The sequence below is a fragment of the Mastigoproctus giganteus genome, chromosome 14, assembly GCF_048544385.1.
Source record: "Mastigoproctus giganteus isolate SK-2022 chromosome 14, ASM4854438v1, whole genome shotgun sequence".
Taxonomy (NCBI): Eukaryota; Metazoa; Arthropoda; class Arachnida; order Uropygi; family Thelyphonidae; genus Mastigoproctus; species Mastigoproctus giganteus.
This window is the reverse complement of record NC_143588.1, coordinates 97,056,855-97,071,234: the sequence shown is the minus strand read 5'-3', so window position 1 is coordinate 97,071,234 and position 14,380 is coordinate 97,056,855. Positions and strand designations below refer to the sequence as shown.

Here is a 14,380-nt window from a genome sequence, read left to right as displayed (position 1 = left end):
CAAATTGCTGCTATGGATAAAGGGATGGTTGAGGGGGAGAAGACAGAGAGTGGTAATCAATAGATACTGCTCGTCGTGGACTAATGTCATTAGTGGAGTACCTCAGGGTGCAGTGTTAGATCCATTGTTGTTTTCTGTATTTATAAATGATACTGATGATGGTATATCAAGCTTAATGTCCAAGTTTGCAGATGATGCAAAGGTTGGCAGGGTTGTTAAGGACACTACTGACAGTATGCTGCTGCAACAGGATCTGGAAAGGTTGAGCAGTTGGGCTGAGAGGTGGCAAATGAAGTTTAACATTGACAAATTTAAAGTATGTACTACGTATGGGAAACAGTAATCCCAGAGTAATGTATATCAACTCTGTGGTACTACACTGACAGTGGTAGAGAATGAAAAGGATCAGGGGGTAATTGTGCAGGCAGATATGAAGTTTTCTGAGCAGTGTAGACGGGCTGCAAGAGTAGCTCATGGTGTCTTGTCAATGATATACAGGAATTTTTCTAGGGGATAAGGAGGTGATTATTCCCTTGTATAAGGCCATGGTCAGGCCACACCTTGAGTACTATATACAGATCTGGAGGCCTCATTTCAAGAAGGATGTAGAGCTGCTGGAACGAGTAGAGAGAAGGGCAACAAGATTAGTGAATGGAACAAAGGGTTGCTCTTACAAAGAAAGGCTTAAGTTTTGCAAATGGAGACTAGGCACCGGCAAGGTGATCTGATAGAGGTGTATAAAGCCTTGAATGGTTTGAGCATGCTCAATGCTGATAGGATTCCTCCTCTTGCTCAGAATAATCACCTGAGAGGGCATTCCTAAATTCAGATTGAGAAAAGACAGATGTGCGGAAATTTGCCTTTAGCCAGCGGGTAGTTGGTTGGTGGAACAGACTTCCATCCCCTGTTGTGGAAGTTGACAGCGTAAATAAATTTAAGGCTCAGCTGGACAGGTATTTCGAACGAATGGAGGGGTGAAATGGGAGTGGTTTTTTTTTTTTGGCTGATGCTGCATAAGCTTGCTTTCTTGCATCATATGCCTCTGCTAATGCTAATGCTAACATTAGTACTATGAGGATGCATTTCCAGTCTTTGTAACTATTTCGTACTATAAACCCTTTACAACTTACCATTCATATTGTAAGTTGTAAAACCCTTTACAACTTACCATTCATATTTTATTAAATAAATAAATATAAAAATATCAGTTTATTAGTCATTAATCGACAAGAAATAACATTCTGAGGACCCTCACTGAATTGTACATGGCCAGATAGGCTTACAATGAAATTAATATTACAAAAGTAAATAACACTATAAGAGAAATGTTCAAAAACTTAACATACATAACAAAGTCTAACACTCTGGAGATTACATATATGTGTACAACTAATGGTACATGTAATCAATGTATATTAACCATTATATACTCAAGGTTCATACTTGAAGGAAAATACAGATTAATAAGACTGCAGGAAAGCACATCACAATTTGCTTCAATGCAAATAGCTTCAAAGCAGAACACACTATTTTACAAACAATCCAGCTAGATTTAAGCAAAACAACAATTCTACCACCTCTACCAAACACCTTCAAATAAAGAAGTAATCATAGCCAGATGGAGATAGCACCAATAATTTGCAATTTTCAGAGGGTAAAGTCCCATTTAAATATATTACATCAAAATGAGCACTGCGAGACAGTTCATCAAAAGTGAAATTTTCTTGGGATTTGTATATTTGGCCAAAAAAGTTCAGCTGATGAAAGGTGTTAGACTTAACAAAGTGGAAGTTCACTGCTTAACTCTTCATGTTGAACAAGTTGTTACTGGGCCAACTAAGACATTTGGCAAGGGGGATGTTTTCTTAAAGATCTTAGATTTCAAGTTCTGTAATTCTGTAAAGCATTAGAATTTTAAAATAAAAATTACAGATATAAATAAAACAGTGTACTAAGGAAATTAATAATCACTTGTGTGGTTCTTAATCTTATAGTTGATAAGGTTTAATTATCCACTAAACACCACAGCTCGTTGGGAGAAGGCAAAACATTACATTGAATGTAATCAGCAAAACTGTCAATCAGATTAATAGTTAATGGAAGATTGCTGATACATAAAGAGAAAAAAGTAACTTGTGACTTTTGTTCAAAGAGCAAAGAACAGCAATGTACATTTTAGAATATCACCGTTAGTAAAATTAGATCATAACGATTTAATTTAGTAAAATTTTTATTTCGGTAAAGATAATTTAGTAAAATTAGATCATGAAGTAAATGAATAAGTGTTTGGGAATTGACTGCAATGAAAGTTCTTCATCATATGCAGTAAGTGGCCAGAGAAGAGACCACCCACTCATATGCAAAGAGAAAAGTAACCTATAAAATGGAAATTTAATTTGCCCTGAAAGCATTTCCCATCTAAATTACAAGTGATATCTAAAAGTCTTAATAACTGGGTAGTACCCAATGAACTCAATGATGCATGCCATCTCTCAACAGCATTATTCATCTTTGGAAGTTCTTTTATGAGATGCATACAAATTTCACACATTATATGACATTTACTATTATTATTATCATTTCACCACTAGACATTAGTGGCCTCGTCTCTCCTGTCTAATTACTCTATTCAAGGTATCTCCATTTAAATTAACAAGATGCAGCATATCTAGTCTCCAAAAAAAAAAAAGTAAGAAAATTGAGAAACATACTTTTTTCCAAACAGCAGCCCACAATAATAAGAAACATTTAATGTTGATTATTTTGTTCCAGATACCTAAATGTGCTAACAGCAATATTAAGCGACCCATACTGAAAAAAAAAAATAACAAAAATAATAAAATCCTCTAAAACATATCTAAAGAGAAAAACTCACTCGCCACATAATACAATGCACCGAGATTGTGATAAAGCAATTGACAATGAAATGGCAATAAAATGAAGGCAATAAAAAGGTAGGTTATCTGAATTCAAAAAAATTTAGAGCATCCCATCTAAGTTGTATTTCTTAACAGAAATCAAAATCTAACAATTCAATTTAGAGAAAAATATGATTAATCTGAAATTCAAAACATACAAATGCCAATTTCAAAATAAAAAATTTGAATTATAACTTAGTCCTACCTTTTCTAATTGATCAATTTGGGAAGAATTTTTGAATTTTTTTTGTATTATTCTTTCAGAAAAACTACTCTTTATTGAATGCCATTTGTATGTCTTCATTAACACTGCCCAGTTTATTTTAAAGCAATATTTAGGCATAAAAACATTTCCATTATCTCCTTAATTTCAGCATTAAAGAGATAAGAATTGTGAAGATATGGTTTGTGCAGAAAAAAGTGAGAGTGCTAAGCTAATATTTATTTATGACTTCAATTTTAGTTTTCTTTTTTCACTTGCTTATCTACTTCTCACATTGTCCATCTCCTACTTCCTGCTTAAATCTACTTCCATCTTTCCTTTATTGCCAGTTATAATATGAATGAAAGCTATAAGCATATTTACTGACATATTCTTGGCAAAAGTATATATATGCATTTTCTGTCAGTAAATATGCATTTTTCTTCTCTGCCACATGTCTCATTAGTTCATCTGACATCCATTTAGGCCTAAACCTTGAGCAATATTTCTTAGTTGGTATGAAAAGCCTAGTAGCTTCCAAGATTAATTCTTTGAATGCTTTCCATTTTGAATTTGCTGTTGGTAACATCATCAGTTGGTCCCACTGTATAGAATTTAAATACTGTCTCAGACCACTGTAGTCACCTTTAAAGCAAAAACCCTTCCCTTTACTCCTTATGGTAGTTACCTCTTTGAGTAAATCTCACTTCAGCACACTGTGATCACTGCCACCTAGTGGTTCCTTTATCTGTAGATTCTTAATGCATGAAGAATCACTACTAATAATCAGATCAAGAGTATTACTCCCTCTAGTTGCCTCCCGAACATGCTGGTGTAGAAAACAATCATCCAATAAATCCGAAAAAGCCTTGCTAGTGTGTGAATGACCAACCCACAAGTTCCAATCAATATCTGGGAAATTAAAATTCCCCAATATAAGACACTCTGATTTACTGGCCCACTCTATTTCTCTTTACAGTTGTTTATTACACTCATCACAGTCATTAGGCTTATAACACACTCCTACTCTCAATTTTGCTTTCCCAGTGCTTATTAGCATTAGCATTAGTAGAGGCATTTGATGCAAGAAAGCAAGCTTATGTAGCATCAGCCAAAAAAAAAAAAAAAAACCACTTCCACTTCACCCCCCTGTTCGTTCAAAATACATGTCCAGCTGAGCCTTAAACTTATTTAGGCTATCAACCTCCACCACAAGGGATGGAAGTCTGTTCCACCAACCAACCACCCGCTGGCTAAAGGCAAATTTCCGCACGTCTATCCTACATCTGTCTTTCCTCAATTTGAATTTATGCCCTCTCAGGTGATTTTTCTGAGCTAGAGGAAGAATCCCATCAGCATTGAGCATGCTTAAACCATTCAAGGCTTTATACACCTCTATCAGATCACCTCGCTGGTGCCTAGTCTCCAGACACTGTAATTTGCAAAACTTAAGCCTTTCTTCGTAAGAGCACCCCTTTGTTCCATTCACTAATCTTGTTGCCCTTCTCTGTACTTGTTCCAGCAGCTCTACATCCTTCTTGAAATGAGGCCTCCAGACCTGTATACAGTACTCTAGGTGTGGCCTGACCATCGCCTTATACAATGGAATAATCACCTCCTTATCCCTGCTGGAAAAATTCCTGTATATCATTGACAATACTCCATGAGCTACTCTTGCAGCCCGTCTGCACTGCTCAGAGAACTTCATATCTGCCTGCACAACCACCCCCAAGTCCCTTTCATTCTCTACCACTGTCAGTGTTGTACCACAGAGTTGATACGTTGCTCTGGGGTTGCTGTTTCCCATGTGTAGTACTTTACATTTGTCAATGTTAAACTTCATTTGCCACCTCTCAGCCCATCTGCTCAACCTTTCCAGATCCTGTTGCAGCAGCATAGTGTCAGTAGTGTCCTTGACAACCCTGCCAACCTTTGTATCGTCTGCAAACTTGGACATTAAGCCCGATATACCATCATCAATATCATTTATAAATACAGAAAACAATAATGGACCCAACACTGAGCCCTGAGGGACTCCACTAATAACATCAGTCCACGATGAGCAGTGTCCATTGATTACCACTCTCTGTCTTCTCCCCCTCAACCACCCCTTTATCCATAGCAGCAATTTGCCTCCAATGTCACACTGCTCCAATTTGTGTAGCAGTCTTCCATGTGCAACAGTATCAAAAGTCTTTCTAAGATCCAAGTATATAATATCAAAGTTATTCCCTGCATCCAGTTCTTTTGTGACTGCATCATAGTATCCAATCAAGTTGGTCAGGCAAGACTTCCCCTTAACAAAACCATGCTGTGTCTGAGCTATAACTGAAGTCTTGTCTAAATGATCCTGCAGTGCTTCTTTAACCAGTGCCTCCATTAATTTTCCTGGAACAGAAGTTAAGCTCACAGGTCTATAATTACTTGTGTCAGCCTTTGATCCTCCTTTGTGAATTGGGGTCACATTTGCACATTTCCAGTCTATGGGTACCTCCCCTGAGTCCAAGGAAGCTCTCATAATTATGGCTAAGGGTTTGCTTACTTCCTTTGCTGCCTCCTTTAATATAACTGGATAGATCCCATCCACCCCGGGTGCCTTTCTTGTGTTTATCTTCAACAGTTTCTCCTCCACTTGACTCCCAGTTATTACAAGATTCTGTAGCTTACTACTAGAGTTGAATACACCTCTGGCATTCCCCTCGCTGAATACCTCCTCATGTGTGAATGTCGATGCAAAATATTCATTTAGTTTGTTAGCTACCTGAGCAGGATCATCAACACTTGACCCATCAATATCAAGTGGACCAATCTGATTCATCCCCTTCCTTCTAGAGTTTACATAAGTAAAGAACTCTTTGCTGTTTTTCTTTGCATCCCTTGTCAAAGATTTCTCGTAATCTGCCTTCGCCTGCCTAACCTCCTTCGTAACTTGGTTGCATATCAACTTGTATCTATCATAGGCTTCTGTGTCATGTGTTAATTTGTATGTATCCCATGCATTTTTCTTCTCTGCCATATGCCTCATTAGTTCATCTGACATCCATTTTGGCCTAAACCTTGAACAATATTTCTTAGTTGGTATGTAAAGCCTAGTAGCTTCCAAGATAAGTTCTTTGAATGCTTCCCATTTTGAATTTGCTGTTGGTAACATCATCAGTTGGTCCCACTGTATAGAATTTAAATACTGTCTCAGTCCATCGTAGTCACCTTTACGGAAGCAATAACCCTTCCCTTTACCCCTAATGGTAGTTACCTCTTTGAGTAAATCCCACTTCAGCACACTGTGATCACTGCCACCTAGTGGTTCATTTATCTGCAGATTCTTAATGCATGAAGAATCACTGCTGATAATCAAATCAAGAGTATTACTCCCTCTAGTTGCCTCCCGAACATGCTGATGTAGAAAACAATCATCCAATAAATCCACAAAAGCCCTGCTAGTGTGTGAGTAACCAGCCCCCAAAATCCAGTCAATATCTGGGAAATTAAAATCTCCCATTATAAGACACTCTGATTTACTGGCCCACTCTATTTCCCTGTACAGTTCCTTATTATACTCATCAGAGTCGTTAGGCCTATAGCACACTCCTACTCTCAATTTTGATCTCCCAATGTTTATGTCACACCAAACTGACTCCACACTGCACTGTCCAGCGATGTCGACTGGCTTCACTTCCTTGGTTTTTATGTGTTTCTTAACTAATAGCATAACACCTCCCCCCTTCCTATCCTGTCTATCCTTTCTGTAGACGTTGTACTCCCCAAATTGCAATTCCGCATCCCTTATATCTGTGTGACACCACGTCTCTGATATCCCAACAATATCTGCCTTCGATGTTTTGAGCAATACCTCAAATTCATCAAATTTATTTACTAAACTCCTAGCATTGGTGTACACGCAAGTATACCTGCACCTGTTTCTATTCTTAGCTACCCTAACACAACCCATGTGTTTACTTGTACCGCAATGGCTCCCAGCAGTCTCTGAAATACCATGCATCTTGTTTTTCAGGCTTCTGCCCATTCTAATAGAAGCAGTGCAAGAATCTCTTTCACCTCTGCCAGTGGCTACTGTCAATCTATTGGTCTTTGTCTCCCCCCAAGCTAGCAGTTTTCCGACCCACCTAACACTGCCTCGATAGCATCAGCAAATATTCTTGCACCCTTTCTATTTAAGTGTATCCCATCCCTGTAGAAGCAATCTCTCCTGTTAACAAGTACAGTCCAGGCTGAAAAAAATTCTACCCCTTGAGCCTTGCACAATCTTTCCAGGGCCGAATTGATCGACAAGGCTCTCATCATATACTCCCTCCTATTGTGTCTGGGCAGAATTGCAGACACTTTCAAATTCAACCCTAATTCTCGGCTTTTGTTGAACAGTGACCTGTACTTGTTAAGTAATTCTGCCGGTCTCCTACTCTTAATATTATTAGTGCCAACGTGTACAACTATATCACCTTTTGTGCCCTTATGTCACACCAAACTGACTCAACACTGCACTGTCAGGCGCCTCCGTAGCCAGGTGAGCAGGAGCAGCAGTGCATAGCACACGCTTCTTGATGAGACCGGTGTTCAAGCCCGTGCCCACCAAATATGGAGGATGCGGAAAGGTCAGGAAATGACCACCGCATATCCCCGGAGCGATATGGCCTTAGTTGCTAATGCTCCTAAAAACCAAATAACAAACAACAACAAACTGCACTGTCCAGCCATGTCGAATGGCTGTACTTCCTTGGATTTTATGTGTTTCTTAACTAATAGCATAACCCCTCCTCCCTTCCTATCCTGTCTATCATTCCTGTACACATTGTACTCCCCAAATTCCAGTTCTGCATTCCTTATATCTGTGTGACACCACGTTTCTGATAGTCTCTGGTATTTAGGAGTCAGTGGCTTGAACCCCGGTATACTCTCATTCCTGACCACTCGGCTATGGACATATTGATTTTCAATTTTAATTTTAATATATTGCAAAACAAATTTAAATCTGTCAATAATATCTAATGCCATTAAACAATTAAACATTATGTTATCACTGTTATATAAATTAATATTACTGAAGTAATATAAAAAAAATTAATTAATAATATAAACCAATATATACTAGAATATCGGCCACCAGAGCCAAAAACCATAACATCTGATAGCAAATACTAATAAATCAAGAAGAATGCTAAAATAAATAATACAAATTAATGTCTGAAAACATCCATGGGCACACAATCAGGAACCAACACGCACTGATGCTCCATTCTAGAATATATTGGTTTTTAATAGTGTATAAATAATATTAATTATGTTGAACAGAATAACAAGAAAATGGAAATACCTTAATAATATTAATTATATAAACAGAGGATCCCGGTATCAGAGTATCCATTATCCGAGTCCCAACAGTTATGAGGATTTGAAAATTAAAGAATTAAAGCTTTTTCCCTTGAGAAAATTGACGTGACGAAGCACTTGAATATTTTTTGTGAGAATGATCTTCTTCATGATCATGCAACAAAAGTTCAGCACGAAGTTAAAGACATAACTAAATGCTACGACACAATTTTATCTGAAAAAATATGGCAAAAAAAACACAAACAACTCTGGATTCATTCTTTATTCGTACAACTGAAAAATAGTGTTACTTCAATAAACTTTGCTTAACCTTACATTGTGCAACATATTATAATAAAAAACGTCTAATAAAATAATTTTCTCATTTTTCAGGCTCCTTCATCCATTTTTTACTATGTACAAGTACATAATAAACATTACAAAAATTTGTTCCATGTTTTAAGTGGAATTTTCTGGAACTAATTATCCTCAGATAATGAAGCTCCCCTGTATATATATATTCTTTTTTTATGAAAACCACAAACATAAAAGTTATTACAACCTATAGTACTATTGATTGACATTAAACCTGAATTTCTGTAGATGAAAATTTTCAGGAAATACATGTGGGATAAACAAAGAAGAAGAAAAGTTGGCTCCGTGAGTTTCAAGTTGGACAGTAAAGGAATGTTGACTAGTGGCAGCATGTGTTCAGACAGGTTTGGAAGAGGGAGGTGGATTATAGATGCCAATTCAGTGCCCAAGGAAGTATCTATAGGAAAGGCATGCAGCAGAAACTGAATGTCTATGAGATAGAGGGTGAAGAGACTTTGTAAGAGACAGGTCATTAATTAACTTCCCTCTTTTGAAATGGAGTCTAAAAGCCTAAAAGAGAATTTGGTGGCACCACCCCAGACATACAAATAATATTCCATGGTATTATTATTACTAGCCATATGGTGCAAGGAAGCCCGAGACTTAGCACCAGCCAAAAAAAATTCCCGAGTTACCCTGAGAGAAAGAGAGACAGATATTGACAGAAATAGAAAGGAATCACCAAGAAAGAGAAGAATGATGATATCCAGCTCAGGACCCTGGGTGTGCCAAGCCCATACTCATCAGATGTGAGCCCCTGGTGGGTCTAAGATTTGTACAGTGTGAATAGTTGTTTAGAAGAAAAGTAACACCAAGGGAGATAAAGAAAATCCAGTTTTTTAGATGTTGAAGAAGCAATATCTGTGAAGTGATTATGCCAAGAGAGAGATTAGCAGTCAGAGTAATCCCTAATAGAGATATGTGGTAGATTTATTTTTGAGAGATAAAAGACAGGGTCTATCTCAATATTTATTTCATTTTGTAGTTTCTGCTACCTGATTTTAAAACTCATCTTTTACTTGGATGACAGAGGGACTAAAATTATTTATACTACTCTGATCCACAGATATGTCTAATGTGTTCTTCATCATGGAAGAGCTGCCAACTGAAAGAGAATCAAAGATGCTTTTCCCACTGGGCTCTAAAGTTACACGAGAAGGATCAGCAGGCATACTAAAATATTGATTGACTGAGTTTTAGCAGGATTAAAATTAACTACATTATCTTTGCCTCACTGGAGTATTACCTGAAAATTAGCATTTAAGGAATTGGTGATGGATATTTGAAAAGATGAAGCTGTTTGTGCAGGGCAAGGTTTCTTAAACTGGAAGGTGGGATGCAATGTGCTATCATATATATATTTACATACACACACACAGTATATATATAATGCCAGAAGCATTACCTTTTGCGAAACGTCCTCCTATATCTTCTTTGCTTTTTTTTGTCTCTAATTTATCTATCTCAATATTTACTTCCTTTGCAGTTTCTGCTACTTGATTAGAAATCTCTTTTACTTGGATGACAGATGGACTAAAATTATTCAAACTACTCTGATCCACAGATATGTCTAATGTACTCTTCATCATGGAAGAGCTACCAACTGAAAGAGAATCAAAGATGCTTTTCCCGCTGGGATCTGAAGCTACGTGAGAAGGATCAGCAGGCATACTAAAATATCGATTAAGGGTATATTTAACTCCATCTTCTTCTCCAAGCCCACTAACCTAAAACAAATCAAAATAATTTAAATATGTTGCATCTAGATCACATACAAATAGATAAAACTATTCTTTTCAAACAATACAGTAATAACTGGAGTATCATTTACATTTAAAGAAAAAATTTTATAAATAAAGCAGAACGTTGTTTTTTTGTTTTTTTTCACTTCTATCTACAGTTTGCTTATTTTTTTTTATTATTTCCTTGCTGGGACACCCATTTTCTTGTTCTGATTTTCATATTTTATATTTTGAAACAAAAAGTTTTATAGTGAATATGTGTGGAGCACATCCCCACTGGTAAAATACACACTTCAAGTGAGACATAGTATGCAAAACAGCAAATCTTGATACAGAAAATATCGTTTTAATGAAAATTTCAATATAAAAAAAAATATTTCCAAGTCCCTTAGTAAGAGTGCATTTTGAATGAAAATGTTGTGATGAAAAATTCATTACAATGAATGATTTTCAAAGTTTACCTTTGCATAAAATGTATTTGATTTAAAGATAGAAAAACTGTATACAAAAATTGTAGATGGTTAGTGCAGGAACAAATGAAATCTGGTTTAGTTTCATCAGTCATGTCTGAAATTCATTCTTTGGAATACTATGTTGAGTACACTCCATAGTATAAATACAGCTAAGAAGGATATAAAGAAATGCTAACAGTAAAAATGCAAGTTTTTAAAGATGTAGCAAAAGAATTCAGTATCACACCCTCTACATTTTCCACATTTCTGAATGAACATGCTCAGCTTCAGTTCTTCTCAATTCAAAAACAAAGAATACCCCACCTGAGTGTCAAGCCAAAAAACCCTTACCTGAGGCCAACTAACTAGGCATTGATGTGGAAAAAAAATTCAATAGAAAAATTCTTCCTGTCTCGATGGAATTTGATCCCAGGCCTTTTTCATACAATGTAGCAAGACAGTGATTGTAAAACACTGTGCTATCCACAAATAAAGATTGTTGTTTGCTCTATCAATATTGGATCACTTCCTCAATGTCTTAAACTACATTAACTAGGATGACTTTGTGCCATATCAATAGTTATAAAGGTGCACTGAGTAGCTTTCTTTCTATAATTAACACTTTTACGTTTACTTGCACAGTACCATTTCCTTTTAGATCAGATCAAAACTTATTTACTACAACAATCATTTCAAGTTTAACTGGTCTGAGATTAGATTAAATCTGAAATTTTAGAATACAGGATGGAGTCCGATAAGTCAATCCCTATTTTTAAATTATCATAACTTCTTGATGTTTTAACTGATTTTAATGAAGACAATGTTAAATGATTCATAATTTATTGATTTTAAAATTCGACATATGCCCTGTATTTTCAATACATTTCCTTAAACGAACTGGCATATTCACTACTGTCAAATACAAAAAGTTAAGTTGGATGGCTTTTAACAGTAAACTTCTTTCTTGGTGCACTCCCATACGAAAAAAAATCCCAAGGCATAAGATTCGGACTGTGGGCAGACCACTCACATACTCCACATCTGCCAATCCATTGCTCTGCAAAATTATTATGTAACCACATACAGACATGCAGGATGGAGCACTCATTCGTAAACTGAATGAGTGCTCCATCTTGCATAAAACTGTAAGCATTTCAGTGTTGTCCTACTGTGACACAATTATCTTGGAACATTTCAAGGTCTTTTGCCATTTGTTTTGTCTCACAGAATGAAAGATCCAAAGACTGTGGATGATGTGATACCACACTAGACTATTATGTTTTGATTACTCTGGACACAGGATTTTCGGCTATCCAATAATAGCAGTTGAGCTGATTAACAAAACTGCCAGTGCGAAACAACCTAGTCATTCCAAATAATGTTATAAAACAGCTCTGTTCATTCCACTCTAACATAATTTCTGCAAAATTCATCCTTCAGTCACAATCATCAAAAATAAAATGATGAATGCAATGTGGCTTCCATGGTTTGAAAGACAGTTCTTTCCTGAGGATGATTGTAACTGCACAATATGAGAGTCCACTTTCATGAGCTCCTTCATGCAGTGATTTCTGTGGGCTCCTTGAGAACATCTCAGGTCACTGTCACAATGTTGTCTAAAGTCCACAAGGTTGATGGCCTTCCTGTTCCCTATCAGTGACACAGCCTATTGCCATTAATTTTTGATGACATTTTTTTATTGTTTTTGCATCCAGTGTTGCATGGATAACATGTTCAGCTCTGTACCATCTTTGAACTCCTATAACAGCTCCTCAAACCTTGTAGCATGCTGCAATTTTGGCCCTCTTTTGCACAATCAAAACTGGAGGCATGATTCAGCTGTAAAAAAAAACAAACATAAACTTTCTAAACCTCAAGGAAAATTTATCATCACTTTCATCAAAATTAGTTAAAAAATAAGGAAGTCATCACAATAATGTAAAGATAAGGACTCACTCATCAGACATCCTGCAAATCTTAATATTGAACTTTAGTTTAAATTTAAAATAATCAATTTACAATTTCCTTATTACATCAGATTCCAATTTAAAAAAGTAAGGTACTCAAATTAAAAAATTATGTAAACAATCAAAACAAGTTTTAATTTATTAACCTGCTGGGTTTTGTTTTATTATTATTATTTTTTTTTTTTGATTAATCGCTTGTTGATTAATTGGGAATCATTTTTACCCCATGTTTTTTTTTTTTGCTATTTTTTTCTTTAAACCAGTTTGATCACTCATGAATAATCCAATACCTTCCAAGATAATTTTCCAAATCAATTTACAAAACCTCTATTCAGCAGAGTTAAAACAGTCCTCAAAGTCACAATATTTAGTACATAATCTCGTGTGACTGGCAGTGGGCTAAACAATCATCTACCTTGATTTTATTGGACAATTTTTGCCACTACAAACACCAACTACACATTTATGAGACTTCATAATCTGGTACAATTTCATCTACTGTTGTATCTACTCAGACATTTTATCAGTAATGTCACCTTGTTATTATTCAGAAATTCCTGCTCTTTCCCCAGAAAACAAAAATAAATTCACCTCATCATGGATATAACAAAGTGGCAGTAATATATCTATGGCATACTGAACTATGAAGACCTGAGAGCACCTCTCAATTCCTTAATAAAGAATGCAAGTAGATGCTTTTCTCCGATTTACTTTTTTAACGCAAAGGATGCAGACTTCAAAAACTCCCATAAGTGAAAACACTAGGCTGTGACATTTCACTCTTTCTAAATGCTTATGGCAAGTTCTTCTCTGATTATATTTGATTGATTTTTTGTTGTTTTACAAGAATATATTATTCTACCAACTGTAATGTTAAAATATTACCTTCATAACTTCATTAGTTATGAAGGTGAGGTTTCATAACTTCATTTGTTTGCAAAAATGATTTAAAAAAAAAATGATTTTTGCAAACAAATGGTTGAATCTGACCCATTTCCATAGTGGAACCTTTTAAAAGTTTGTATTGCAGTTTCCCATAATACAGAATTTTCATTTATTATTATTATCCTACTTAATAAGTGTATATTCACTATAAAAATAAATATCACATTCATAATCTTAGGGGAAATTTTGTTACTGGAACTTTCAAAAATTTACAGCATAGCTGCCAACGTGCAATTGGCATAGATGTTTTTCTTTTAATTAATAATATTACTATAAAAGAAAAGCAATATCGTATTCATAGTGTTTGTGGTTAAAAAAATAAATAATAATTTGTAAACCTAATATAGAATGACTGGAATTGGATAATTAGCAATTTTTTATACTAATTATTATTTATGTATTATTGTATATTATTTTTTTAATGAAAATCCCAAACAAGAAAGGTATCTATAGT

At 35.6% G+C, this 14,380-nt stretch overlaps 1 protein-coding gene across 1 annotated transcript in view; it reads right to left on the bottom strand.

Moving 5' to 3' along the window:
* LOC150075413 (trafficking protein particle complex subunit 12) overlaps positions 1–14,380 on the bottom strand; it is a 114,935-nt gene that overhangs the window by 98,930 nt on the left and 1,625 nt on the right. Inside the window, exon 2 of the mRNA XM_090388358.1 lies at positions 10,226–10,547. Within this exon, the coding sequence (XP_090244484.1) occupies positions 10,226–10,547 (322 nt within the window). The remainder of the gene's footprint in view (positions 1–10,225; positions 10,548–14,380) is intronic.